The sequence below is a fragment of the Capra hircus genome, chromosome 9 (genome assembly GCF_001704415.2).
Source record: "Capra hircus breed San Clemente chromosome 9, ASM170441v1, whole genome shotgun sequence".
Taxonomy (NCBI): Eukaryota; Metazoa; Chordata; class Mammalia; order Artiodactyla; family Bovidae; genus Capra; species Capra hircus.
Genome location: NC_030816.1, coordinates 55,258,333 through 55,286,236, shown reverse-complemented (window position 1 = coordinate 55,286,236; position 27,904 = coordinate 55,258,333). Strand labels below are relative to the sequence as shown.

At 37.4% G+C, this 27,904-nt stretch overlaps 1 protein-coding gene across 1 annotated transcript; it reads left to right on the top strand.

Moving 5' to 3' along the window:
• Positions 993-26,960, top strand: TMEM244 (transmembrane protein 244). The gene is made up of 6 exons (XM_018053515.1): positions 993-1,124; positions 2,634-2,719; positions 4,570-4,643; positions 7,832-7,957; positions 12,494-12,538; positions 26,929-26,960. Exons 1-6 carry the CDS (start codon positions 993-995, stop codon positions 26,958-26,960), a joined length of 495 nt encoding a protein of 164 aa, XP_017909004.1.

The window sequence follows — 27,904 nt, the reverse complement described above, 5'->3', positions numbered from 1 at the left end:
TGAAAGCAAAATTCTATAGCAAAACGAATATTTGAAAATTAAAATGTTACTTAAATTTCAGTCTTAACATAGAAATAAAAAAAGTTTCATGTTTGACTACATATTAGTATAGAGACTACATATTATTTATCTTTTTTGGATGGAAATTGAGTAAACAATCATCTAGAAATATTTCAACTAGAGGTTATTAATGCCCAAATTAAAAGAAAAGCAAATTTATATTAATGTATAGAATAAAGAGTAAAGCAAATCCAAAGATATATGACCTTCCAGAAAACTGTAAGACTGCAGAAGCCCCAAAGTTGCTCCCTATCATAATACTCATATTCCATCAGCAGATCCTCATCCCAACAACTGGGCAGGAATTGACCCAACTTAAATGTGGGAACAGTATTTGGACCTTCAACTCAGGTGAAGCTTTCATATTTTCTCTTGACCTCTAAGTCATCTTCTCTACAAATGAGACAAAGTAGAGACATCCATCACTTTGCCAACAAGGGTCCATATAGTCAGAGATATGGTTTTTCCATTAATCATGTACCAATGTGAGAGTTAGACCATAAAGAAGGCTGAGCACCAAAGAATTGATGCTTTTGAACAGTGGTGCTCAAGAATACTCTTGAGAGTTCCTTGGTCTGTAAGAAGATCAAGCCAGTCAATCCTAAAGGAAATCAACCCTGAATATTCACTGGAAGGACTGATCCTGAAGCTCCAATACTTTAGCTGCCTGATACAAAAAGCTCATTCATTAGAAAAGAGCCTGATGCTGGGAAAGATTGAGGGCAGGAAGAGAAGGGGGCAACAGAGGATAAGATGGTTGGATGGCATCACTGACTCAATGGACATGAGTTTGAGCAAACTCAAGGAGAAAGTGAAGGACAGGTAAGCCTGGCCTGCTGCAGTCCTTGCAGTCACAAAGTGTCAGACCTGACTTAGTGAATGAATACACACAAAAGAAGAGTCATGAAGGAAGAAAGAACAGGAGACAATGAATGGGAAATATTGAAGAGCAAAGGGAGGTTGAGAACAATGGGCAGAAAGAGAAGGGATTTGATGAGCAAAGGGAAGTCTACAGACAAGGGGTACGAGAGGCCGAGAATGACATGGGGAGGGGAGAGAGAGAGGTAGGGTTCTGAAGGTCTCAAAACCCTGGAGTCTCATATGAACCCTGGGTTTCATATGGCCCTCTTAGGCCCAAGAGGTCACCTAGTTTTAGTAGTTGAAAGAAGTGAGTTGTTAGTAAATCTATAAATTTAATCCATTCAGCCAGTTGGTTGTGATGGGCTCTGTGCTGCTGTCTTCTCTTCTTGCCTCTACAGAAGGAGGGCTCCTTCTGTACCCAGTCAATTAAAAGACTCGGTCAAGTTGGTGGATCGGTTATTCAGAGAAAAGAGCCATCCCCTTAAAGTGTTGAGTAAATAAAATGACTTCTTAAAAGATTCCAAAGGGGGACTTCTTTGGTGGTCCAGGGGTTAAGAATCTGCCTTGCAATGCAGAGGCTCACAGGTTCGATCCCTGGCTGGGGAACTAAGATCCCACACGCTGTGGAACAACTAAACCCATGTCACAACTAGAGTCCGTGTGCCACAAAGGAAGATCCTGTGTGCTGCAACTAAGACTCGAACCAACCAAATAAACAAATTTTAAAAATAATTAAAAAAAAAAAGATTCCAAAGGAAAAGAAAAACAAAAAAATCCCATATGAAATGCTAACATTTTTACTATATTCACAAGAATATATTTTAAAAGATCAATAATGAAGTCTTCTAAACATTTTCAATTGCTCATTGGCTTTTCAAATGTTTATTCATATGAGCTGCCTATTTATATACCTTGTGCTTTTTTCATTGGTTTGTCTGTCTCTTTTATATTCAAATGTGTTTACATATTGCAGATATCAATCCTTTGCCTGTGATATATGTTGCAAATGTTTTCTCTTGTTCTAGTTCTTGACATTTAAACCTTAAATCCATCTGAAGTTTATTTTGGTGTTTCATACAAGACTGCAATCTAATGAGATTTTTTTTAACTCTAGAAGTTAGACTATTTTCACAACACTATTTGTTGAATAATCCATCTGTTCCTCATTCATCTGCAGTTCTTCCTTCTTAAGTCTCACAGGTGGTAAAATCCTTCTCAGGACCATCTATTGTGTTTTAGCCAATTGCTCTGTAAATTCTAGCACAGGAATTTAACTATTGTTGTATAATTTTTTTGTTTATACTTTTCAAAATTTCTTAGCCTTTCTCATATTTTCCTATCATGGCAGCTGAGATTTAGAATCATTTCATCCGGTAAAAACAGAAATATTGACACATTATTGTAAAACATAAATTTTGTAAAATTTATGTAATTACATAAAAACATAAATATTGTTGCGGTAGATGGATAGGGAGTGTGGATTTACGTACTGCATTAATCCTTGCTGCAGACATGTAATATGTCAGCTTCTCTAGTCGGCAACACTTTTATTGTGTGCTTTGAAGTCCTTCCCACCCCATAGGTCTCCAGGCAAAACAAGACTAGCCAACGTGACCTAGCAGTCATTCATTGTCTTCTGTTTGTCAGATTCCTTACCAACAACCATGTGAAAAAGCCCAGGCTCTTGGAGCTCACCCTTGTGTTCTCTGCAGGTTGTTTGGCAGAACTTTCTCATATGTGTCATCCTTTTCTATACTGTGTACTACGTGGTTCTGGGCATGTGCTGTGTGATGCTCAAGTAAGTACAACATCACCTTCAAACAATTCAAAAGTTCAGATCCAACACAAAAGAAGTTCACATAGAATACTCAACGTGTATTCAATAAAGGGTGCAGATTTTTTCCCACAGTATATTTTCTTCATTTTTTTTTAAAGTGAAACTAAGCAAATGTGTCATCTGTGAAAATGATACAAGTAACAATCATGAAATGAATAGAACCAGGTAGGATTGTTCCTCTTATGAGGATGATCACAGAAAGAAAGTGAAGTTATTACTCCCTGGGCTGGTGTTGCATCAGAGATCAGAGGGCATTTGAACTAGAAGGGAATTTAGATATAATCTACATCCAATTTAAATATTTTCTGTACATAGTAGAAATAGCTTTAGAAGAGTCAGGAGATCTGCATTCCAGCCCAGGTTCTTACTAACTTCCTGAATCATCCCGACTAAACCAGAGAGCTTCTCTTACTTCAATTATCTCCGTTTGTCAAGTGAAGGTAATAATCAAAAGAGTTATCACGAGGACCAGGTAATACATGTATTTTTAAAGATATTTTTAAGTGTGAGGCTTTTTTTTTTTAAGGTCATTTTTCTTTGTCTTGTTAGGGTTGGATTTTATCTTTACAGATTTCCTTGCCAATATATTGATTTCCTTGAAATACATTATGTATAGCTACAAAGAATTTCCTAGAAATTGATTGTTTGTACAACTGAATTTTATTATGTAAGCAGGGAATTGGGACTTTTCAATTTCAGTGTGCAAATCAATGCCCAGAAATGATTTTATTGACTTTTGCAGTGGGAATGATGCTATAACGCTTGCTTGCAGGCAGGCCCCCTGAGGAGGAGTCTGGCATGTTCACACATAGTTTCAGCTATTGCCTGGGACCGGAGGTGGTGAGACAGTACCTAGAGCAGTGAAGGTCTTAGAACAGCCAGAGTCCCCTGAGCATGGGATTCCACGGGTTTGTAGTTGATGTGAATCAGAGGTGAGGAATTTGAAGTAACTTAAAGCCCCAGGAGGCAGATAACTGATTGACCAGTTGCACACAACTACAAACAGGCATGGTAGGAGATGCAGAGTTTATAGTCAGACTTAATTTTCCTTTTTTTTCCATTTTAAATCATTTTACTTTTGTATTGATATATAGTTGGTTTACAATGGTGTGTTAGTTTCTGGTATATAACAAAGTGATTCAGATTTTTGTCCCATATGGATAATTACAAGATATTGAATATAGTTCCCTGTGCTATACAGTAGGTCCTTGTTGTTTATTTTATATGTAGTAGCATGCATCTGTTAATCTCAAGCTTGTAATTTATCCCTCTTCAAGCCTTTCCCCTTTGGTAACTGTAACTTTGTCTTCTATGTCTACTATGAAAATGTAGACTCATCTTATGTCTAATGTGAGTGTAGACTCAGATTTTAGAATAGGAAGGGACCTCAGAGATTAATTGCTTCAATGTACAGGTAAGAAATGAAAGCTCAGAGAGGTTAAGCAACTGCCCAAGTTCACAGTTAACAGAATCATCAGAATTAGAGCTGGGCTCCGTTGCTTCCCAGTGTATGCCCTCATCACAGTATGAGGTTTTGTACCCACATTTGATGGAAGGGACCTCCAAGACTAGAGCCGAGACCTCAAATACAATGAAGTCCACTTGCAGAACAGACTTCATTGGACAAAGAAGACAGTGTGGATAAAGAAGATATTTGGCTTCCATTTAAGTCAGCCAGTTTTTAAATGTGCCACAAAGTGATTAAAGCTGACTTGTCCTTGTATGGGAACACTTGAGGTGCAAAATGTTAATTTGCAACCTTATGAACTACCTCCTCCAGAGTAAACTATTTTCATTTGTAACATCCTCAGGGTGTATGAGTTGGATGTCCTGGCACCATTTGATTTCAAAACAAATCCTTCATGGCTCAACACAAATTATAAAGGTAACTGGTTTTAGTTTCCAATCTTTGTTAATTAGTGAAATAAATGCCTCCAAAAATCAGAATAGTTTTTGTTTTAGAAAAATTTTAAAAATATCAAGCCTTCTTCTCAGCCATCTGTATCCTATATCTGACTCCAAAAATGTGGAAAAGTGCCATCAATTTTTTTTAAATGACTATTGCTAAAAGATTGAATAGGATGAAATAAGAGGATAGTTTTCCTAAATGAATTTTTATTTTAGTGATATTATGGATAAAATTTTGTGCATTAAATATTTTTCAAAGGAAAGGCAGAAAAATGGCTTAATGGAATGATGTAGAAAGATATTTGTGACATATGAAATGGAAAATAAAGACTACAAAAGAGTTTTTATAGTATAATTATTCACTTTTTTAGAATAGAGTAAAATACATCATGTCAGTGGTAAGAAATCTGGAGAATTATGCAACAAACTGTTATCTCCCAGCTGGAATGACAGAGGACTTTCATTTTCTGCTTTGTACATTTCTGCTTAGTTTGATTTTTTTCCTTTCTAAAAATAGCGTAAAACTTGTTGCAAAGGAAAAATGAGAAGACAGAATATAGTAGGAAAAACTTTTTATCTCTTTTAAACTTACTATTTTTGTTGAAATAATTATTCTTAACATTCTGTTAAATTTCTTCCCACATTTAAAAAAAATGAATTGTGGATTCTTCAAACAGTGCAGTTCTTTAGAAAACCACTGGACATCTTTTTTTGGAACAAATATGCAAATATACAAAAATTGCCTGAAGCCAAATGTGACTTGTATAGGAAACTTGGTCAGCTAGAACTAGTGAATTTAAACTAAAAGTTTCAGAACAGCCTCTTCAAATGGGTAAGCTTTTTTCATGCCATTATTGATTCAATTTGGGATAGACAAAGATATCTTAGGACAAGAAACTTTCATTCTAATGAGATACGCATTCTAACATTTTATCTTAACTTCTACTTCACATATTTCCCTGTTGAAGATTGAATTAACTTTTTCTTCCAAGCGGATCCACAAATGATAAAGAAATAGTCACAAGAAAGAGTTACATATGGGTTGTGTGTTTGGGGTACAGAAAGAGATTTAAAATCCAACTGTTATTTAATTCTTGCATTCGAGACAGTTAGTGATAGATAGGACAATGACACAGGCTTATTGGAGAAAGCTGTGTTTTGACCTAGCAGAGATTAGTGAAAATCCTCAGAATGCCGTGCACAGTCAACGTCATTCTCTCAAAAAACAACTAACATTTGTACAAAGATATCAATAAACCCTTAGCCTATTAGATCTTTAGTTTGGGGCTTGGAGAGATAAGTGTCATAACTCTTGAAAGTTATTGCTTTGAGCATCCAGACTTGTTTAATCTCAGAGATAAAATGTAAGAGTAATCTCAGAGCCTTGAGCATGTATTGAGGGTCAGGCTCTTGTCTGTTTCAACAGTTTTGTTACCTAGGAGATCAGGCTTAGCAAGGACACTGAAAAGTGTCAGTCCTATTGAGACATTTGCTACTAACATCTTTCCCTTGCATCATAGAGATTGGATTATAAACTGTTTTCATTTTAAAATAAAATCCCCTCAACAGTTTTTGAGATAGATATGATAGTAATCCATTTCCCAATTTATCAAGGAATAATTAGACTGACCTAGAGGTTATATTCCTACTCAAGGTCATAGCACTCTTAAGCTCTAAGGTGAGACTAGAACACTGGTATCCTGACTTCAAATTTTGTATGACTTCCTTTAAATCATGCTGTCTCGTATCATAGACAAAGCACAATCCTCCTCTATCAATATATGTAAATACAGTTTGTTCAAGGCTGAAATCACTGTCTCTAAGCAGCTGCAAGTTAACTTGTAAAATCTGTAAATACTGATAAAACAGGCATCTCTATTTCCTTATGGTAACACGGAGGCTCCGTGAGCCACTGGTGAAGGCAGACATGGAGATGTGATGGGAAGATCTAACAGCACTACGATACCACTGTATAGCTCCTTCCACAGCCTTGAGTCCTAGAGATCAGGACATGCTATAATTGTAATTCCATACAATAGAAAAGGAGCTGGTAGGAGTTCTCCATTCGATTTTAGAAATCTGTTGAGTTGAATGAAGTAGAATTGAAGAGGAATAAGTGTGAGGTCTTCTAAGAGGCTAGCACCTGAGACTTGCTTACTTATTTCATGTCTTGCTGACCCACTAGGCAATGGCTGGCATGTCTGTTAATAAATTACTTCTGCACAATAACAGATCATGTGACTATTTTAATTTTAGCTTTGAAAGCAAAAAAAAAAAAAAAAAAGGCAAGAAAGCCTGCCTGGACTGATCAATTCGTTAATTATTTATATGAGCATACCTATCATTTTCTGTGTTTTAAAAGAAAGGTAACTTTTATGGAAATTGATATCATTATGAAGGAACCTTGGTGGTATGTCACATGTATTTTCATTTTAAAGTTTGATGAATCTCATCTTTGGAACCATCACAATCTTAAGATCTATATCAAGGAAAAAGGCAAAGGTTGACTCTTCACATGTTCAAGGCTTTTAGAGATTTATGGTACTGACCTAGGAATAACTAGCTCTTTATATATGTTCAGGGAAAGCACTCTGAAAAAGCATTCTGGATTTAGAAAAGTACCTCCATCCACACAAGTCATTTATGAGACGTTCTTTCTTCCATGGTTATCCATTATGTTTCCCAGATGACTATCTGAACATACTCTTTTATTACAAAGACACAAAGGAACTCATTTCCAAGTTAGGCAATAACTGGTACTAAAGAAACATTATTGTTCAATAAACTATTAACATTTTTTTTCTGAAAATCCAGAGCTGAATTTTTCATTAGTTTTTAATATATCTTCAAATGAGATTTGAAATCTAGTTACAGATCAGTTACATTGTAAATTTTCTTTATTGTATTTTACCTTCTAAAATGCTAAATATAAAGAATATAAACAGAAATTATGTACTGTTATTTCTCTATAAGTCCAACAGTTATTAAGAAATGGAATATTTTTAAAGTTCTTATTCAAATTTGAGGAATGTTAAGAGATGGAATGTTAAAAGCTTCTTACAAAAATTTTTTTGCAGAATAAGTTGTGGTGGTCCTGTTACTAACTGTTTTAGAATTATTAATTGCTCTAATTCCCAATAATTCTATTCTTCCTTTTATTTGCAGTTCTTTTAGTCTCAACAGAGGTCACCTACTTTGTTTGTGGATTACTTTTCGTTCTGGTAGTGGAAGAGTGGGTTTGGGATTATGGTATTTCAGTAACTATTCTTCATGTTGCCATCACTTCAACTGGTAAGCAAACTAAAATAAAGGAAACAAAATGCATTCAATCTGGATATTGTACCTAAATCGACATATAAGAGTAAAACTTTGTTGTATTCATAGTGTCCTCTGGTGGAGAAATAATAAAAACTGATGATGAAAGTTCTTCATCACCTCCCTCACACTTTCTCCCCCATCAGGTTCCTCTACCATTTCCTCAGAGAGGTTTTGATTAGCTACATTGTCCAATTGAAAACTGTATTGAACTGTTCAGTTCAGTTCAGTCGCTCAGTTGTATCTGACTCCTCGCAACCCCGTGAATCGCAGCAGCCACGACTCCCTGTCCATCACCAACTCCCGAAGTTCATTCAAACTCATGTTCATCGAGTCGGTGATGCCATCCAACCATCTCATCCTCTGTCATCCCCGTCTCCTCCTGCCCCCAATCCCTCCCAGCATCAGGGTCTTTTCCAATGAGTCAACTCTTTGCATCAGGTGGCCAAAGTACTGGAGTTTCAGCTTTAGCATCAGTCCTTCCAGTGAACACCCAGGACTGATCTCCTTGAGGATGGACTGTTTGGAGTTCCTTGCAGTCCAAGGAACTCTCAAAAGCATCAGTTCTTCGGTGCTCAGCTTTCTTCACAGTCCAACTCTCACATCCATACATGACCACTGGAAAAACCATAGCCTTGACTAGACGGACCTTCGTTGGCAAAGTAATGTCTCTGCTTTTGAATACGCTATCTAGGTTGGTCATAACTTTCCTTCTAAGGAGTAAGCGTCTTTTAATTTCATGGCCGCAAGCAACTTCTGCAGTGATTTTGGAGCCCCCCAAAATAAAGTCTGACACTGTTTCCACTGCTTCCCCATCTATCTGCCATGAAGTGATGGGACCAGATGCCATGATCTTCGTTTTCTGAATGTTGAGCTTTAAGCCAACTTTCTCTCTCCTCTTTCACTTTAATCAAGAGGCTTTTTAGTTCCTCTTCACTTTCTGCCATAAGGGTGGTTTCATCTGCATATCTGAGATTATTGATATTTCCCCTGGCAATCTTGATTCCAGCTGTGCTTCTTCCAGCCCAGCGTGTCTCATGATGTACTCTGCATATAAGTTAAATTAGCAGGGTGACAATATGCAGCCTTGACGTACTCCTTTTCCTATTTGGAACCAGTCTGTTGTTTCATGTCCAGTTCTGACTGTTGCTTCCTGACCTGCATATAGGTTTCTCAAGAGGCAGGTCAGGTGGTCTGGTATTCCCATCTCTTTCAGAATTTTCCACAGTTGATTGTGATCCACACAGTCAAGGCTTTGGCATAGTCAATAAAGCAGAAATAGATGTTTTTCTGGAACTTTCTTGCCTTTTCCATGATCCAGCGGATGTTGGCAATTTGATCTCTGGTTCCTCTGCCTTTTCTAAAACCAGCTTGAACATCTGGAAGTTCACGGTTCACGTGTTGCTGAAGCCTGGCTTGGAGAATTTTGAGCATTACTTTACTAGCGTGTGAGATGAGTGCAACTGTGTGGTAGTTTGAGCATTCTTTGGCATTGCCTTTCTTTGGAATTAGAATGAAAACGGACCTTTTCCAGTCCTGTGGTCACTGCTGAGTTTTCCAAATTTGCTGGCATATTGAGTGCAGCACTTTCACAGCATCATCTTTCAGGATTTGAAATAGTCAACTGGAATTCCATCTCCTCCACTAGCTTTGTTCATAGTGATGCTTTCTAAGGCCCACTTGACTTCACATTCCAGGATGTCTGGCTCTAGGTGAGTGATCACACCATCGTGATCATCTGGGTCATGAAGATCTTTTTTGTACAGTTCTTCTGTGTATTCTTGCCACCTCATCTTAATATCTTCTGCTTCTGTTAGGTTCGTACCATTTCTGTCCTTTATGGAGCCCATCTTTGCCTGAAATGTTCCCTTGGTATCTCTAATTTTCTTGAAGAGATCTCTAGTCTTTCCCATTCTGTTGTTTTCCTCTATTTCTTTGCATTGATCTCTGAGGAAGGCTTTCTTATCTCTCCTTGCTATTCTTTGGAACTCTGCATTCAGATGCTTATATCTTTCCTTTTCTCCTTTGCTTTTCACTTCTCTTCCTTTCATAGCTATTTGTAAGGCCTCCCCAGACAGCCATTTTGCTTTTTTACATTTCTTTTCCATGGGGATGGTCTTGATCCCTGTCTCCTGTGCTATGTCACGAACCTCCATCCATAGTTCTTCAGGCACTCTGTCTGTCAGATCTAGTCCCTTTAATCTACTTCTCACTTCCACTGTATAATCATAAGGGATTTGATTTAGGTCATATCTGAATGGTCTAGTGGTTTTTCCTACTTTCTTCAATTTAAGTTTGAATTAGGCAATAAGGAGTTCATGATCTGAGCCACAGTCAGCTCCCGGTCTTGTTTTTGTTGACTGTATAGAGCTTCTCCATCTTTGGCTGCAAATAATATAATCAATCTGATTTTGGTATTGACCATCTGGTGATGTCCATGTATAGAGTTTTCTCTTGTGTTGTTGGAAGAGGGTATTGAAATGTAGCAGTTTTCTATTCTCTCTCATTCAACTTTTTATCAGTTACTCCCATTCAACTTGTTATCAGTTGTAAAGGGTTTGACGCTGTTAGAAGTCTTTCCGTCCAAATCCTTTCTTGAAGCAGATATTGGCCAAAGACTGGGAGCTAGGGCCTGAGGAAATCTGTACCTCCAGGCTTGCAAACTTCCTAATAATTATTTTAACAAAAATATGACTTCCCTTGTGGCTCAATGGTAAAGAATCTGCTTGCCAATGCAGGAGACGCAGGCTCAGTCCCTAGGTAGGGAAAATCTCCTGGAGGAGGAAATGGCAACCTGCTCCAGTATTCTTGCCTGGGAAATCCCAAGGGGATAGGAGCCTGGTGGGCTACAGCCCATGGGGTCTTAAGAGTCAAACACAACTTAGCTACTAAACCACTACCACCACCAGGTTCTAAGACTAAAGGGTTTTTATTTTTACTTGTGAGCTTTGGAGTTTGAATACAACAGATTCAAATTCCAGTCCTAACTTTCTGTCAGATGTTTGTCTAAGGCAAGATATAACATCATTTATATTGTTAGACATAATTGCCTCATCTACAAAATGGGTGGTATCTTGTGAAGCTTGTGTGAGAGAGGTTGTCTGACATGGCATTTGGCCTCTAATTACTGAGTAAAGGTAATTTTATCCATTCCTTCACCCATTTATTCACGGTTTACTCTTCCCTTGTAACTTTTTATTTCTTACTGCCTTCCATTATTAAAGAGAAACACAGTAGTAAAAGCATGAGTAGTAATCAACCACAAGTTATAATTCAACATTATTATTATTTATTAACTACTTATGTTTAGTTGCTCAGTCATGACTGACTCTTTGTGATCCCATCAACTGTAGTCCGCCAGGCTCTTCTGTCCATGGAATTTCCCAGGCAAGAATACTGGAGTAGGTTGCCATTTCCTTCTCCAAGTTATCTTCCTGGCCCATGGATCAAACCCACGCATCTTTCATTGAAGGTGGATTATTTACCACTGAGCCACATAACTGATTCCCAACTCTAATTACATGAGAATAACCAGTTTTGATGTGAAGTTATCCTCACTGAAATCTCTCAAACTATTGCCTAAGGTTCACTGAAGGATGCTTGACTGCATGCTCCTGATTCAACAGGACTTCATACTGAAAGAAGAGAGCACTGGAATTCCCACAGGCCCCAGTAGGACTTAGGAGTCAACTCTTGTTTTCTCTGGAATCCATGGGCTGTCCTCTTGCTGCAGGAGATTTCTGTTTAACTACTCTGTAACTACTTAAACATCACTCATATTTTCAGTGCTCTGATCTATTGATGGGTATAATCAGTCTCTGACTTAAGAACACACAATTTCAAAATGAATTGCTATGTCTCAGCCTCAGTGCTATTAGAAAATGCCAGTTCATCAATCTTCTAGGATCAGTTTCCTCAGATACAAACTCTTTTAGTAACTGGAGGACCAGTGAAGCCCATCTCAAATTCTCTATGTTACTTTGGGGCTTAAGTTTTCCTGGAAGACAGTCATAGGATATTTTAAGGATTTTGGAGCATATGCTGGCTCAGTCTTCAGGGTCTCAGCCTCCAGACAATAGGTTTTCTGGATCCAGAAAAGTTACAAGTTAATCATCCAACCTATGGCACATAGAAAACACTTTAAAAATATTGCTCAATAGATCTTTCAGAGGAAAGTCACCCAGAACTCCAGAGAGCCAGGCACTGAGGCTTCAGAACAGTCTTAGGATCATTTCTGCTGCATATGACTTCAAGTCGACTGCGTGAATTTGACCTGAGAATCTGACAGATCATGACATCATTCCTAGGAGAGGAGTTTCAAATACTTGACTTAACAAAAGACCTTTTTAGACAATGGCTTTAGTACCACTTTGGCACTACTTGATTTCATGAATATAGACAAGATTTCTCTTTGTTATGAAGATATGATTTGACCAAACAAGTATTTCTTCATGAGTAAAACAATAATGTGTATTTCCAAAATGAACAAGGCCTTTTTCTTTTCTATTGCAGTTATGCTGGAATTCCCCTTGACGTCACACTGGTGGGCTGCCTTAGGTATATATATAGAGATTAGATATAGATATATATTATATATATATATATGATATATATATGGTACTTATTTAATAGAAATATATATTTATGAATAAAGTTGTGGCATAAAATAATTTTGGGGGGTCAGATAATTGGACCAGATTACTCAATGGTTTTATCATTCTAGGATAAAACATTGGATATATATTTGTGACATATTCTTTTAGTTATCTTTCTCCATGAATGACAATATAGTCTTTATAGTAGTACAGAAGAAGGAAAACTATTTTATCTCATTTTTTTTTATCCACCAACTGAACAACTGAATTCATCAGTCACATACGTAGTAAGAAAATTAGCCAAGTGAAAATAGACTTCTCTAAAGCTTTTTCTTCAGATTAAGCCAGACACTGGCCTCAAAATATTTTTAGATTTTCTCTTTTCAGTAAGCTTGGCAATAGTTGTTATCTAATTATTGTCATGTTTATCAATGAGAAATGGGAATGCAGCACTTTACCACATTCTTTCTCCTAAAGTTATCTACTTTTAGTACCAGTATTATTTATATTATTTACTAACCCCCTTCCCTCAAGTTTAATTCTTTACTTACCTTGCATATCCATAATTCTCCAATATTGTTTAGTGCATACAGAAAACACTTGTAGAAAGTAGACTTTTTATTTTGCATAAACCTTCCCAAGATGTCAATTTTTAATAAATCAGAAAATATGATACCGAAAGAAATACTTTAATGAGCCCAAGTGGAAATCATCTTGTCTCTATGGAAAATAAGAACTTCTCTCTGGGGATTTTATTTACAGTACTACAAAATTTATTGAGGCCTAGCCAGCTTAGTCACATATCAAATGCAACCCTGATGACAAGGAAAGTCAACTTTTGGCATAATGAAAGAACTTATAGAATTTGCTAAAATAATTAGGTAACAATTTCAGTTTCAATAATCAAGTTTGGATTCCTCAGAGGACACTTGCCCAGTGATGTCCAAGGTAGCCTGCTTTGGTTTTTATTTGCATTAACAATTTAAAAGTAAGAGAATAGTGGCTAAACATCTTGGAAATTCTATCTTGTGGTCTCACACTGGATGTGCATCTTTGTGCGGGGAAGTTGTGTGGTCCTTCCAGGCCTCTGATTCACAAAGGGCACTTACCTCAGCGACTTTTACTTTTCATGGGAGTTATGGAGTTACTGCCTTGCAAGGAACAACAGATTTATGGGAGCCCTGTAAGGCTAGATTAATATTTTAAAACAAACAAGAATCATTAGGCCAATGAAATCAGAGCTAAAGGCATTTTCATAAAACCAAATAGCTCAGGTAGGCGGAATTCTTGTGTTCAAACTCTTTTCTATACTCAAAAATAGTTTCCACATTAGTAAGCAGTTTTTTCTTTTACAATTAGAGGGGGAAAATACCTTATAAAGAATATTTTAAAATAGCAACAACACAAACAAATTGCAGGTCACATGAGCTAAAAGAATTGAGAACTGTAAATTCCTTGGCATGTGCTTTGACTCTGTTGCCTTTGAATTTCTGAGTTTTAAGAGCTCCTTACCATTAATTTGACAGAACCATGCACCTATTCCCTGAAGGAAGTTTTGAATTTCAATAATTTACCAGCACAGAATACATACCTACTCTGTTTTAGCTGAATCTATAAACTCATCTATTGCAAATGCTGTGACAGTTTCAGGAACATTATTTTAGTCATGATGATTGTTCTTATTCATAATCTCACCAATGAATTATTCATTATTAGTAGTTAACCAAAACTTCCCTTTCATTACTTGCAGGATTCGGCTTAATTTCAATGATATGTGGATGCCAGACTTTAGCATACTGTTTGTTCAAAGATAATTTTATCTATCCAGATCTGGATGATTTCTAACAGAACAGCCAATTCTATGTTATTACATATATGGTATCCAAGCTAGATTGTATTTTTTCTTCATACCTATATTCGAGGTTGAATTTATTCTAGATACGTTTTAACTGTAATAAGACTAGATGCTTTTTAACTGTAAAAAGAAACAAGAGAAATTAATGGAGAGCAAACGAATCCTAGTAAAGAATTCATGAGCAAAATATGCAAAGTCATAAATACAGTGTTTCCCATAGTATATTCCATAGAACCCTAGTTCCAAACAATGTTAATAATGCCTTGTAAAGAAAAGTTACATGTTTAAGTATTTTAGTAAAACAGACTTATTTACTTTAGACTTCTTAGAATCTTCAACATGCTATTGTGAACACAGCATCACTAAGTAGTAGTTGATAACTTCCTATGTTGTTTCTCAAACATATTTGACCAGAGGCACAGTTTAGAAAATGCTGATATGTCATGTGGAAACCATAACATAGAAAAAGGCAGATTTGAAATTGCTGCAAATCCCTGTAACCAGAATTAGATTTTTATTATTGTCCCACAGTATCTGTTAGAGCACTTCTTATGAGAATATTACCTTCTAAAAAGTGTTAGTGCCTACATCTTTCTTTAGATTATGGTGTTTTAATATAATACTTCTCAAAATCTGACGTGTATTTGAATCACCTGGAGATCTTGTTACAGTGTGGATTTTGGTTTAGAAGGGCCGGAATGGAGCATGAAATTCTGTATTCCTAACAATTATTGGGAAATGCCTGTGCTGCCGGTCCACGGACCACACTTTAAGAAGCAAGGTCTCAGCAGTTTGAACGATGTATTTTTTAAGGTTATCTAGCTCTGAACTGTCATCCTATGGTTTTTATATCATGGTTATTCAATAAATGCTTGTTGAATTGTATTAAAACTGAGCTGAGTTAAATTTATCTATCTAAAATTTATATGTTTAAGACATATTTATATGTCAAATATTTCCCACTTTTTAGTATAACTAAAGATGTGCATACACAAAAGAAATGTACAACATGGTTACAATTAAAATGTAAGCATAGGAAAAATGATAGGAAAGTGACAACTCTCCTTGTCCCCCAACCCCTACCCCCAACACACACACTCCCACAAAAACATCTTGGGAAACAATTAGAAGCTATCTCTAGAATTGTTTCCAAAATGGATCTTTTTATCCTAAAAGTCTATTTCTTCCTTAAAGACATGCATTCAACCTCTAAGAAACGTCATACTAATTGTATATATTCCAGATAACCTTCCAAAAACTACTTTGTGTTAATCAGTTATTTGTTAAATAATTTAAGCTTCTTGTGCCCATGTAAGTATGAAAATAATGATACTGTCTCCCTTTCTTCTGTCTCACATCTACTGACTCACACAAATTTTTGTTTTCCGTCCATTATTCCCATTCTTCCTGTTAATTTCCTTCAAAATGTTTGGTTATAGAAGTATCAAAATCTGTAACTCATTTAAATCAGTTAAGGGGCTGTAAATTTCATCTTTAAAGGAAGGAAGGATACGGTAGCTAGGAAAGGGTAAGCATTATGATCTTTGATTCCTTGGTTAAAACCCCACTGACGGCACAAAGAAAACTGTATTGTCAGTGATACATAAAACTGAATCTTGCTTTGTGAAAAATGCAAATATCGAACAAACCATAAATACACTGATGAAAACGACTGCCCCTATATTAACTCACACTTGGAAGAAATTTACAGAAACATTAAAGCTGCCTAAGTAAATTTGATAATTAAAAAAAATTTGGTTGATTAAGTACTTTTTAATATAATGAGAATTGTTAAACTAGTAAATTAGAATAAGAATCTCTCTAGACTCAGAGGACCTTAAAATCTTGTCATTCTGTAGTATAGCTTAATTAGCATGTTTATTTCTAGGATTAGGAACCCATCTGCTCAGGTAATTACCATTATGTTAATTTTTCTCTTTCTTTTCTCCTGATCACAAGTTTCTTCTTTTTTTGGTTTTCCTCTTTTACTCATTAAAATAATTATTATTGTCTATTAGATGACACCACCTAATACACAAAAATTTAAAATACAATTGGGATGCATATTTTAATTTAAAAATACTATACATCTGACATATCAACTATATATTCACTTTGGTTTTTATTCCTGTATATATATATATATATATATATATAATTTAATTTTATATATATACTTTTTTCTCAAAGGTCAAGAGTCATGCCCATTTAATTTACTTTTCCAGTATTCCATATAGAATCGTAAGTTGGTAGGATCCTATGCTATATTTTGATGCATATTTTTCAGGCAAGATTGATACTATTTTCATAGTTTAAAGAATGATAATATTTTTGTATTATGTATAACCATTTCTTAAATATGCTTTGAAGTTATTATACCCCACAGTGTTATCTTATAAATTAATTCTCACATTTTAAAATAACATTTTACTTAAAAGAATTATTTCTTAAGTGAATGAACCTATCTTTACTTGTGTTGATTGTGATCCTAAAATATATATGAGGACTATTTTCACATTTGTAGTCTAAAGATTAAACTTCTATCTAAAATGTTATGGGTTTTGCTCAACTTATTTACCTTACTAGCTGAATTGATAAATTCAAAATTTGTTTGGTATCCTTCTAAAGCTGCAGAGATTACCCTATAGAAGTGAGAAGACATATACTTTGTGACAGAGGATTTTATAGCAAATCTTAAGGAAAAAATAAATGCATTTCCTAAAGTTGTTGCTTTATAAACTTTGTATACCTCAATCACCAGGTAAAATAATATAAAACAAAAGCATACATAGATCCTTTCAGTAAAAATTGTCAGGAAAAGGAGGGAATGCAACTTGGTTCACATGAAGATAATATATTATATAGATTTCTACTGCAGAAAAGGTCTCATAAAACATGTAAAAATTTGGGAGTATTCCACGTTTTGAATAGAGGACAATAAAGTATTTCCAAGTACTATGCCTCACTTACCTCAGCTCTTCCTTTTCAATTTGCCTTTATTCTATCTAAATTTTCCCGATGGTTTAGTAAAATGATCTCTAACCAAATCATCTTTAAAAACAGAGTTAATTACCATCTGACTTTCTTCTTGGTGAAGAATATTCACCCTGCCGCATATGCTCAATACTTCAAACAGGAAGGAACTGAAAATATTATCCAATAACTTAAATGACAGCTGCACAAAATATCAGCTTATTAATCTAGCCCGTATTCATGAAGCGGGTATCATATTTGATCATCACAATAATATATTTAACTCTGTTCTTAATGGCTGTATATATCTCTATAATATAAATACAGTACAACTTATTTAGCCATTTCCTTTTTACTGATGCTTAAGTTTTGTATAATTTTTTCACATGTTAAGTAGATAGACATTAGACAGCTCCTCGAATTCTCAGATAAAATGGATCACCAGAAGTGAAATTATTAGACCATATGGCATGAATATCTTTTAATTATTGAAAAATATTTCCAAATTGCTATTTACAATGTTTGAACCAATGTGTTCCCCCAACAAAAGTATGAGTACCAATTTTACCATACCCCTCTCACATTAAGAACTGTCATTTTTACACTATTAACATGCATCTAATAAAATGATAATTTTACAATGCATATCAACTCCTAGGCAATAGGGATGTTCAAGTATCACATAGGTAAAGCATCATACCTAGTAGTTGTTGATCTTTAACCAGCTTTGTTGGGTAGATGGTAGGGCATTAAAGGAGAACTTTAAGCTATTTGAAGGCAGGTATATGGTTTTGTTCAATGCTATATAACCAGTTCCTAGAACAGTGTCTGGGTTGTGTCATACATATCAGAGGTACAATTAAATGGGGAGGGAAAGCAAATACATTTTTTTCTTGCTTCAGAGCTGTTGGCTACAATCCTTCAAATTAGTTACACATTGGAAAACTCCCCTGGCACACCTGGGAAGGGATTGATTGTTTTACTGATCCAGTCAAAAGGAAAAGAGAAGCATAGATTGCTCTCTGAACAAAGAAGGTGCCCAGTAACTAGAGAGTAAAATGTTAAACTAAATATAAGTGGACAAACTGTACCTTCATTGTACTCGTGTTGAGAGTGGACTCAGAAAAAAAAAGAAAAAAAAACCATGTTTACCTCTTAAAGCTCTGTGAGTAATGCATATTTTACACAAACTTTTTGGAGGAGATGAGAAGAGGGTTGCATTGCACTCACCACAGCACACTCACTTGTCTCCTCACTAGACATCCTGGCTTCCTTCTGTAGCTGCTGTCGATGGCCAGGTCCCTGTTCCCTTCCTCACTTTGTCTCTGCTGCTGCTGCTGCTGCTGCCGCTGCTAAGTCGCTTCAGTCGTGTCCGACTCTGTGCGACCCCATAGACGGCAGCCCACCAGACTCCCCCATCCCTGGGATTCTCCAGGCAAGAACACTGCAGTGGGTTGCCGTTTCCTTCTCCAATGCATGAAAGTGAAAAGTGAAAGTGAAGTCGCTCAGTCGTGTCCGACTCTTCGCGACCCCATGGACTGTAGCCTACCAGGCTCCTCCGTCCATGGGATTTTCCAGGCAAGAGTACTGGAGTGGGGTGCCATTGCCTTCTCCACACTTTGTCTCTACACAACCTCTAAAAACACTGTATGTTCCCAGCAAATCAGATTCTGACTGCAGCTAATATATACTAGTAACATAAACAAAATTCTTATCACTGGGACTTCCCTGATGATCCAGTGGTTAAGACTTTGCCTTCCAATGGATGGGGTGCAGGTTCGATCCCTGGTCGGGGAGCTGAGATCCCACATGCCTCAGGGCTAAAAAAGCAAAACATAAAATAGAACCAGTAGTGTAGCAAATTCAATACAGCCTTTAAAAACGGTCCATATAAAAAAAATCTTATGAAAAACTATTTAAAAATAGTAATCATTGCCTGAAGGAAAACTATTCTTTGTTTTCCAATTATGTTACTTCAGGGTATCACCTTAACCTATCCCAAATGACTTTCCAAAATATTTACCCCACCAAAAGAAATCTAGTCTCTTCTTAGGGCCAAATTTTGCTAATGAAATGGAAATACTTTTTTGTGTGTTCTGGAGTATCTCTATCCAACAGAACTTTCTGCAGTGGTGGAAGTGTTCCATTTATCTGTACTGTCCTGTACAGTAGCCACTAGCTACATATGCCTGCTGGACTCTTGAAAGGTAGATACCATGACTGAGGAACTGAATTTTAATTTAATCTTAATTAGTTTAAATTTAAAACTAGTGGCTACTGTATTAGACAAGATGGGAGCATCTCCTCGTTTATGAAGGAAAAAATAGTTTCACCTGCAGGTGTTTTAACTCAACCCATCAGGCTGAGTTTGAGGCTGAGTTACTTAGGGCAAAAAGATCCACCTTTAAGGAAACGGAAAAGTGCATAGAAAACCCAGAGATTGTCATGCCAGCTATGATGCATAAAGACTGTGTGTACATTGTCTAGTAATGTACAGTGTGGGGCTTCCCTTGTGGCTCAGCTGGTAAAGAATCCACCTGCAATGGGGAAGACCTGGGTTTGATTCCTAGGTTGGAAAGATCCCTTGGAGAAGGGAAAGGCTACCCACTCCACTATTCTGGCTTGGAGAATTCCATGGACTGTACAGTCCATGGAATTAATTTAAGGGCTTCCCTGATAGCTCAGTTGGTAAAGAATCCGCCTGCAATGTGGGAGACCCCTGTTCAATTCCTGGGTCAGGAAGATCCCCTGGAGAGGGGATAGGCTGCCCACTCTAGTATTCTTGGGTTTTCCTTGTGGCTCAGCTGGTAAAGTATCCACCTGTAATGTGGGAGACCTGGATTCCATCTCTGGGTTTGGAAGATCCCCTGGAGAAGGGAAAGGCTACCTACTCCAGTATTTTGGCCTGGAGAATTCCATGGACTGTATAATCCATGGGGTCACAAAGAGTCGGACACAACTGAGCGACTTTCACTTTCACTTGTACAATGTGTTGGTATCTGGAGAAGGGAATGCAACCCACTTCAGTATTCTTGCCTGGGAAATCCCACGGACAGAGGAGACTGGTGTGCTACCGACGGTGGTATCACGAAGAGTCTGACGCAACTGAGCGACTAACAACAAATAAGCTAATAGACGAACACTGAGGCAACTAGTGGCATAACAGACTGTATTGCAGATACTACATTTTGGGGACTTGTCAAAGGTGCTTCGAGATTAGAAAATTTCCAGTTGAAAGTGCATATGACAATACTAAATGTTGTCAAGGATGAAGAGAAAAGAGATTGTTCAAACACTGCTGATAGGAACTCAGTAGGTACAACCTCTTTGGAAGTATCTATGACGTATGCCTGTGGAAGATACAGGAGCCCCACATGTCAACTTGCACATGGGTACCCTAGAGAAACTCCTGCATGAGGACAAAATGTGAACTACAACATTGTTTATAATAAAGTAAATTGAAGAAACATAAATGTCCATCAATTGATTTTTTAGCATTGATTTTTTAAAAATTATTAGGTAAAATACTATGTAGCACTTTAAAGAAACTAATAAGAATTTAATAAATGAACACGATAGATCTCAAAAATGTTTGTGAAAATAATAAAAGTACATGTTGATTTTCTTGTGTAGATTTTTAATGTGCACATAAATATTGCTGCATATTATGTATGGGTGCATATATATATGGCAGGAATGGTGCTGTGATTCATATCAAATTCTTGATACCAATTGCCTGAACATATGGTTATAGTGTCTAGAAGCAGAATACAAAGAGAAAGATCAGTTTAAGTGTTCAGTATGTTGATTTTGAGCTAAAGGCAGGATCTTCAAGTGGAAATATCCCTTTGGATATCGGCTAACATGTTTGTGAAGCTAAAGTTAATGACTGATCAAACTATCATAATAAAAAGACAATTTGCAGATGTCTATAATGTGAAAACTTAAAAAAGTTATCAAGTCATTAAAGATTATAATTCTTAGGTTTTTCAGTTCCCAATATAGAAAATAAGGTAAATTATATATAATATAGTTTAAAATAAACATAGGTAAATTATATATAATATAGTTTAAAATAAACATAGCTGAGATTTATTTTCTGAAATGCGATCATCATCACACAATTCTTTATTGCTGTGAAGATTAATGAGCTGTTGACTGATGTAGATTTTTCTATGAAGTCAGTCTCAAACACACTTCCAATTTTTATAGGACATTTTTGTATAATAAGGAGTTGTAATAATTTTTAAACTCAGCTGTTTTTCATACTACTTATAAAATCCAAACAATCTGATTTGGTAATTATATGGAAGTTGAACTCACTGTGTTCATTTTTATTGAGAAAGTGGTGCAAAGTTTTGATTTTGTCATTTGGACTGGTAACGTGAATTCATTTCATAGTTATTTTTTTAAAATTATTTATTTTTAATTGAAAGATAATTGCTTTACAGTATTGTGTTGTTTTCTACCAAACATCAACATGAATCAGCCATAGTTTTACCTTTATTAACATGTGTTTCCTACAAATGAGTCCTGCTAGTCACAAGGGAAATGTCTCTGAGAAATAATGGACTAACACATAATGGATACTCAAAAACAATTTTTTGAATTGAGTATATGAATGGTCACTTGTAGTAAACTACTAGAAAAATAAATCCAAGACCATATTAATAGTAATTCAATTCTATAATATTTCTGTATGAATAACTGAGTATCAGTGGCATTATAGATACTCAGTGAGTACCGAATGAATAAATTAATGGATACACTATGATTATAGTTTTCACAAAAGTTCAGTTAATGATTTTTAGCCTACCTCTTTACTACCAATGAAGTACATCAGCTATATAAAGCACTATACAAATTATATCAGTGAGAACCTTCGATTGAAAATGACAGAAACTGATCTTAAGAATAAAGATATTTATTGATTTATGTGTTTGAAAAATCCAAGATAACGTGACTTCAAGTGAGGTATGAAATGACAGCTCAAGATTTTGTTTGTTTCTTTCTATTTTCCAATCTGTCTCCTTGTTTAAGTTCATTCTTGGCAGATTTCACCTTAGGTGTTTCTTATTCGATTGCTCATATTCCTTGTTAGATCCAGTGGGAAAGAGCAAGGATGTTTCTTTCCCAGAAGCCTCCAATCTTATTAGCTCATTCTGGGTCCTGAGCCAGTCACTGTGGCCAGGGCAATGGGATGCACTGATTGGCTTAAGACAATCTGAGCACTTCCTGTCTAGAGGGTAGGAGGATGGGAAGAGAGTGTCAGCTTCTCTTGAAACTCACAAGCTACTGGAAGGAAGCAGAACACAAGAATGAAATCAAGACTGCAAATGTGTACTCTGCCTATTAAAAGGAGCCACCATTTGTACAGATAAAGAAAACATAAATGACATAGTGAATGGACAGTATGGTATATAAAACAACACTATACGTTGGTAATAATTGTTTAATTATATAATACACAAAAATAATAGAGGAACAGAGAAAGTGCAAAGAAACAAAAATTTATTGTGGCTTTGTATCATCAGAAAATTCCCCAACTATTTAGCAATTGTTCCAGGTCCTATGCTGGGCTCTCTCACTTCTTATGAAGTCACTGCCCTCCCTGACCTTAAGATGCATATAACACCCATCTATATTCCCGAAAAATAATCAGATTAACAAGTAAAAGTATCAACTGTGTGTCATGAATGTATATCACAAAATTAGTAAATTTTAAAATCATAAGCTTTAAATCTTAACCTATGCTCTTTCCTTTATCTGGAATATTTACTTCAGTACATTTTCAGTAAAATCCTATTCCTTATTTGAAACTAAAGGATAATTCTAATGAAACCTTCTTATGTATCTATCCTTTTCCCAATACAGGCTGATTTATTTACCCATTCTGCCTCACATTTTGTTCTTACCTGTGTGCTGTGCTTAGTCACTCAGTCCTGTCCAAGTCTTTGTGATCCCATGATCTGTAGCCCGCCAGGCTCCTCTGTCCATGGGGTTTCTCCAGGCAAGACTACTGGAGAGGGTTGCCATGCCCTCCTCTAGGGGATCTTCCCAATCCAGGGACTGAACCCAGATCTCCCCCATTGCAGGTGGATTCTTCACTGTCAGAGCCACCAGGGAAGCCCATGAATCCTGGAGTGGGTAGCCTATCCCTTCTCCAGGGGATCTTCCCGACCCAGGAACGAAACCGGGGTCTTCTGCATTGCAAGAGGTTTCTTTACCAGCTGAGCTGCAAGGGAAGCCCTTGTTCTTATCTAAATTGTAATAATTAGCAGGTGATGTGCTGTTTGTAAAACATTTTCAAATCCATCAACTCAATTGATTGCACAACTTCTTGAGAAGGACATATTATTATAACTATTTCATTTTATGCTAGAGAGCTGAAAATCACTATCTAAGCTCCAGATATCGCATGTCCCCAATGCTCCACTGTTAACATGAAAATGAAGGAAAATATTATAATAGTTTATGAAGCAAGCATAACAATAGTCTTGATAAAGACAGTACAAAAAGAGAAAATTCCAACTCAATGTCACTTGTGAGTACAGATACAAAGTTGTAAATATTAGCAAAAGCAATCTGTTCCACTTTTTATAAAATACAGTATGACCGAGTAAGATTTATTTCCAAATACAAGGTTATTTCAAAAATAGAAAAATTCAGCTCCTTTGCCATGCCATCGACTGTAGCCCACCAGGCTCCTCTGCCTATAGGATATCCCAGGCAAGAATACTAGAGTGGGTTGCCATTTCCTACTCTGGGGGATCTTTCTGACCCAGGGATCAAACCCATGTCTCTTTAATCTCCTGCAATGGCAGGCAGATTCGTTACCACTGTGCTGCCTGGGAAGCCCTCATTACTATATTATGTCATGTTAAAAACTGTAAGAAGAAGAACTGTATACACGATTATCTCCAAAAATGCTGGAAAATGTCCTTGAAAAAGATCAGCATCCCTTCCTAATAAAAACACTTACGATTATAATAACTGGTACTTTCTTAATAAGGCAAAATATACATTCCTTAGTTCTAAAGCCAATATCTTACTTAATGGCAAGGCACGAAAGCAAAGTCGACCATCATTTCCATTACCATCAACACTGTACTGGCAATGTCAACCAAGCAATTAAACAGAAGAAACTAGAGGCATAATCAGTGGAAAAGAACAAATAGAATTATCTCAATGTGCAGATGTTATGATCTTATAACTGGAAAACCCTAGAGAACCAACGATAAAACTTGAACAATCAGAGAAGTTACTATTGTAGCAGGCCATAAAACTAACATAGGAATCAGCGGCAGTTACTTACAAAATGATAACAGAGAACACAATGGTATAGAAAACCCCATCTGCATTAGCAGCAAAGAAGATAAAGGCATGGCCGTGATGGCCGAGTAGGGAGACCCTGAGCTCACCTCCTCCTCCCAGGCACACCAAAACTGCAACTATTCACAGAGCGACTATTGATGAGAACAACCTGAAGACTAGCAGAGACCATCTTCCATAGCTAAAGATATAAAGAAGGAACTGCCATGACATGGGTATGAGGGGCAGAGATGTATATCAAGTCAAGACCCGCATCCCCAGATGGCTGACCCGAAATGGAAGGATAATTACGATCGCAGAGTTTCTCCCCAAGGAACAAGGAGTCTTAGCCTCACGTCAAGTTCTCCACCCTGGGAGTCCTGCGCTGGAAAGGTGAACCCCCAGAGCATTTGGCTTTGAAGGCCAGTGGGACTTACTTTCAGGAGAACCAGAGGGATGTAAGAAATGGAGACTCCACTTTTTAAAGGACTCACACAATCATCTCACACATTCTAAGACCTAGGGCAGATGCAATAATTTAGGAGGAGGCTGGGTTAGACCCACTTGTTGATATTGGAGACCTTCTTGGAGAGCCAAGAGGCAACTGGAGCTCACCCTGGGGACAGAAACAATGGTGGCAGCCATTTGGGGGAGCTTGTTCTTCCACAAGAACACTGATGCTGGTAAGTGTAATTCTGGAATCCTCCTTCTAGCTTATTAGCACCAGGTTCTGGCCCTGTCCACCAGCCAGTCAGCAACAGTTTGGGAATATGCCAGGCCAAGCAGCCAGCTGGACAGGGACACAGCCCACCTATCAGCAGACCAGCTGCCCTATTATTTCCTGAGCCACCAACCACCCCAGGACATAGCCCCACCCACCACAGGGCCCAGGACTCAGTCCCACCTACTTGTGGGCTGGCATTAGCCCCGGGATCCTACTGCCAGTGTTTGGGATCCAACCCTAGCCACAGTCAGGCTGAAGCCAGCTCCTGGAATTCCAGAGCTTACAGCCAGAGACCCCAGGACTCAGATCCTCTCACCTGTAGGCTGACACTAGGCCCAGGACCCAGCTTCATCCAACAGTGGGTGGGTACCAGCTCTGGAGCCATAGAGACCCACAACCAGCCGTTTTTCTATAAGTCTGATATCTCAAAATAGAGAAAAGTTATTTAAAAATAGAGAGAGAGAGATGGAGAATCAGAGGATTTAAGCGACTTTTCCAAAGTCATATGAAAGAGGCAAAGAAGTTGTCTAAGGCTCAAACTCCTGCTGTTTTCACCACACGGCCCTCTCCCTGTGACTGCATTTTGCATTCGCTAAGAGTCAGACACGAATGAGTGGCTTCACTTTCACTTTTCACTTTCATGCATTGGAGAAGGAAATGGCAACCCACTCCAGTGTTCTTGCCTGGAGAATCCCAGGGATGGGGGAGCCTGGTGGGCTGCCGTCTATGGGGTCACACAGAGTCGGACACGACTGAAGCGACTTAGCAGCAGCAGCAGCAGCAGCACATTAGCAGAGGCAGTGATTCCTAGAGTATCTGCTTGAACACTTGTATGAGTCATACTGGGATTCTAAGGTAACCAGCACAGGAGCCAGCAGAGTGGCCTGCACTAGAGACACTGTCTTGGCAGCATGCCTTGGCCTCTAAGAACATGTAGAGCTGTCCAAGGTATGATGTCTATAAAGAACAATGGGTTTCCCTGATGGCTCAGATGGTAGAGTCTGCCTACAGTGTAGGAGACTAGGGTTCAACCCCTGGGTCCAGAAGATCTCCTGGAGAAAGTTGCCTGGAGAATTCTGTGAACAGAAGAGCGTGGTGGGCTACAGTCCATGGAACTGCAAAGAGTCAGACATGACTGAGTGACTTACAAGGAATAGTTAGGACTGTCAGGCTTCTCTCTCTAAGAACTCTGATCTGCTAGATGTAAGTTCCCACCTCTGATCAGGAGCAATAGCCACTCATGGTCATCATGATGTCTGTGGCTTGATTAAAGAGGAGTCCCAGAAAATGGTTTGGGGTAGAATGACATGGTTCATTTTTAGGTCTAGAGGAATAGCAAAGACTGACAGGTTGACAAGCAGTTCAGGCTAGGCCCCCATGCTATTTGGGAGTTGGAATACAAATCAAGAACCCTAGGCTGGGGAAGGTGTCTCCCTTCTGTGCTTTCTGTGTAATTTCTTATAACTGTACTTGTCACATTGTATCTCAGGAGGCAATGAAGATGCTCGTTATGAGCACTAGATTCAAGCAACTTATAGGCAGAGTTTGTGTCATTCACTGGACAAAAATTTATTGAGACCCGCACTGTGCCAGGCATTACTTTAGGTGTAGGAATAATACATCAGTGAACTGTTTTCAGACAAATATCTGCATCCTTATTAAATGTACTTTCAACCTCACCTACTTATCACCTCGACTAGTTCCTGGAACATAGCAAGTGTTTAGCAATAAACAAGATGTTCAGTTATAATGAACAGTTGTGGTGATTAGCATCACGGGCCTTTAAGGACCTGTGGATCTCAACTCAGACACCCTGGAAACTAGACATAGGTCAAAAGACTGATTCCAGTCCCCATTCTGGAGGTGATGCAGTTTCTGGGTCTGATATACTATACTTGTAACTGTCTCTGAATCTCAAAGCTGAGTGTCTAGAGGATGAAATTTTTACCACCAGTAATTGGGCAGAGTCCAATAAAAAGGAATTGAGAGACAGTACTCAATACATAACAGGCTTGCTGTGGTTTACAGAATTGAATGTGAGAAACTGGAGGGGATTTTCAAAAACATGTAGTCAATCCTTTTCTCCCCCATCCCCTCTCCGTTACTTTTTTTTACTCTTCCTTGCAATCGTGACTGTGTTCATTTCAATCAAACCCACGGCAGGGAACTCACAATTTACTAACAAGAGTATTCCATTCTGGGAACTGTCATCATTAACAAGTTCTTACTGAAGTCAAGCCAAACTTGATCTTTCGCTAGTTTCCTCATTGGTCCTGTTTCTGACATTAAGACAACTCAAGATTTCTAATTGCTCTTTCTTATAATTTAGATATTAGAAAATCATTCTCTAATAGCTGAAGATGAGACTAAATTTTCTTTATGAAAACTTAACTGCACCCATCCTTTCTCCTTTCCTTCTGTTGCAATGGAGCAAGTTTTCTTTCCCACCTCTGCAGTTCATTCTT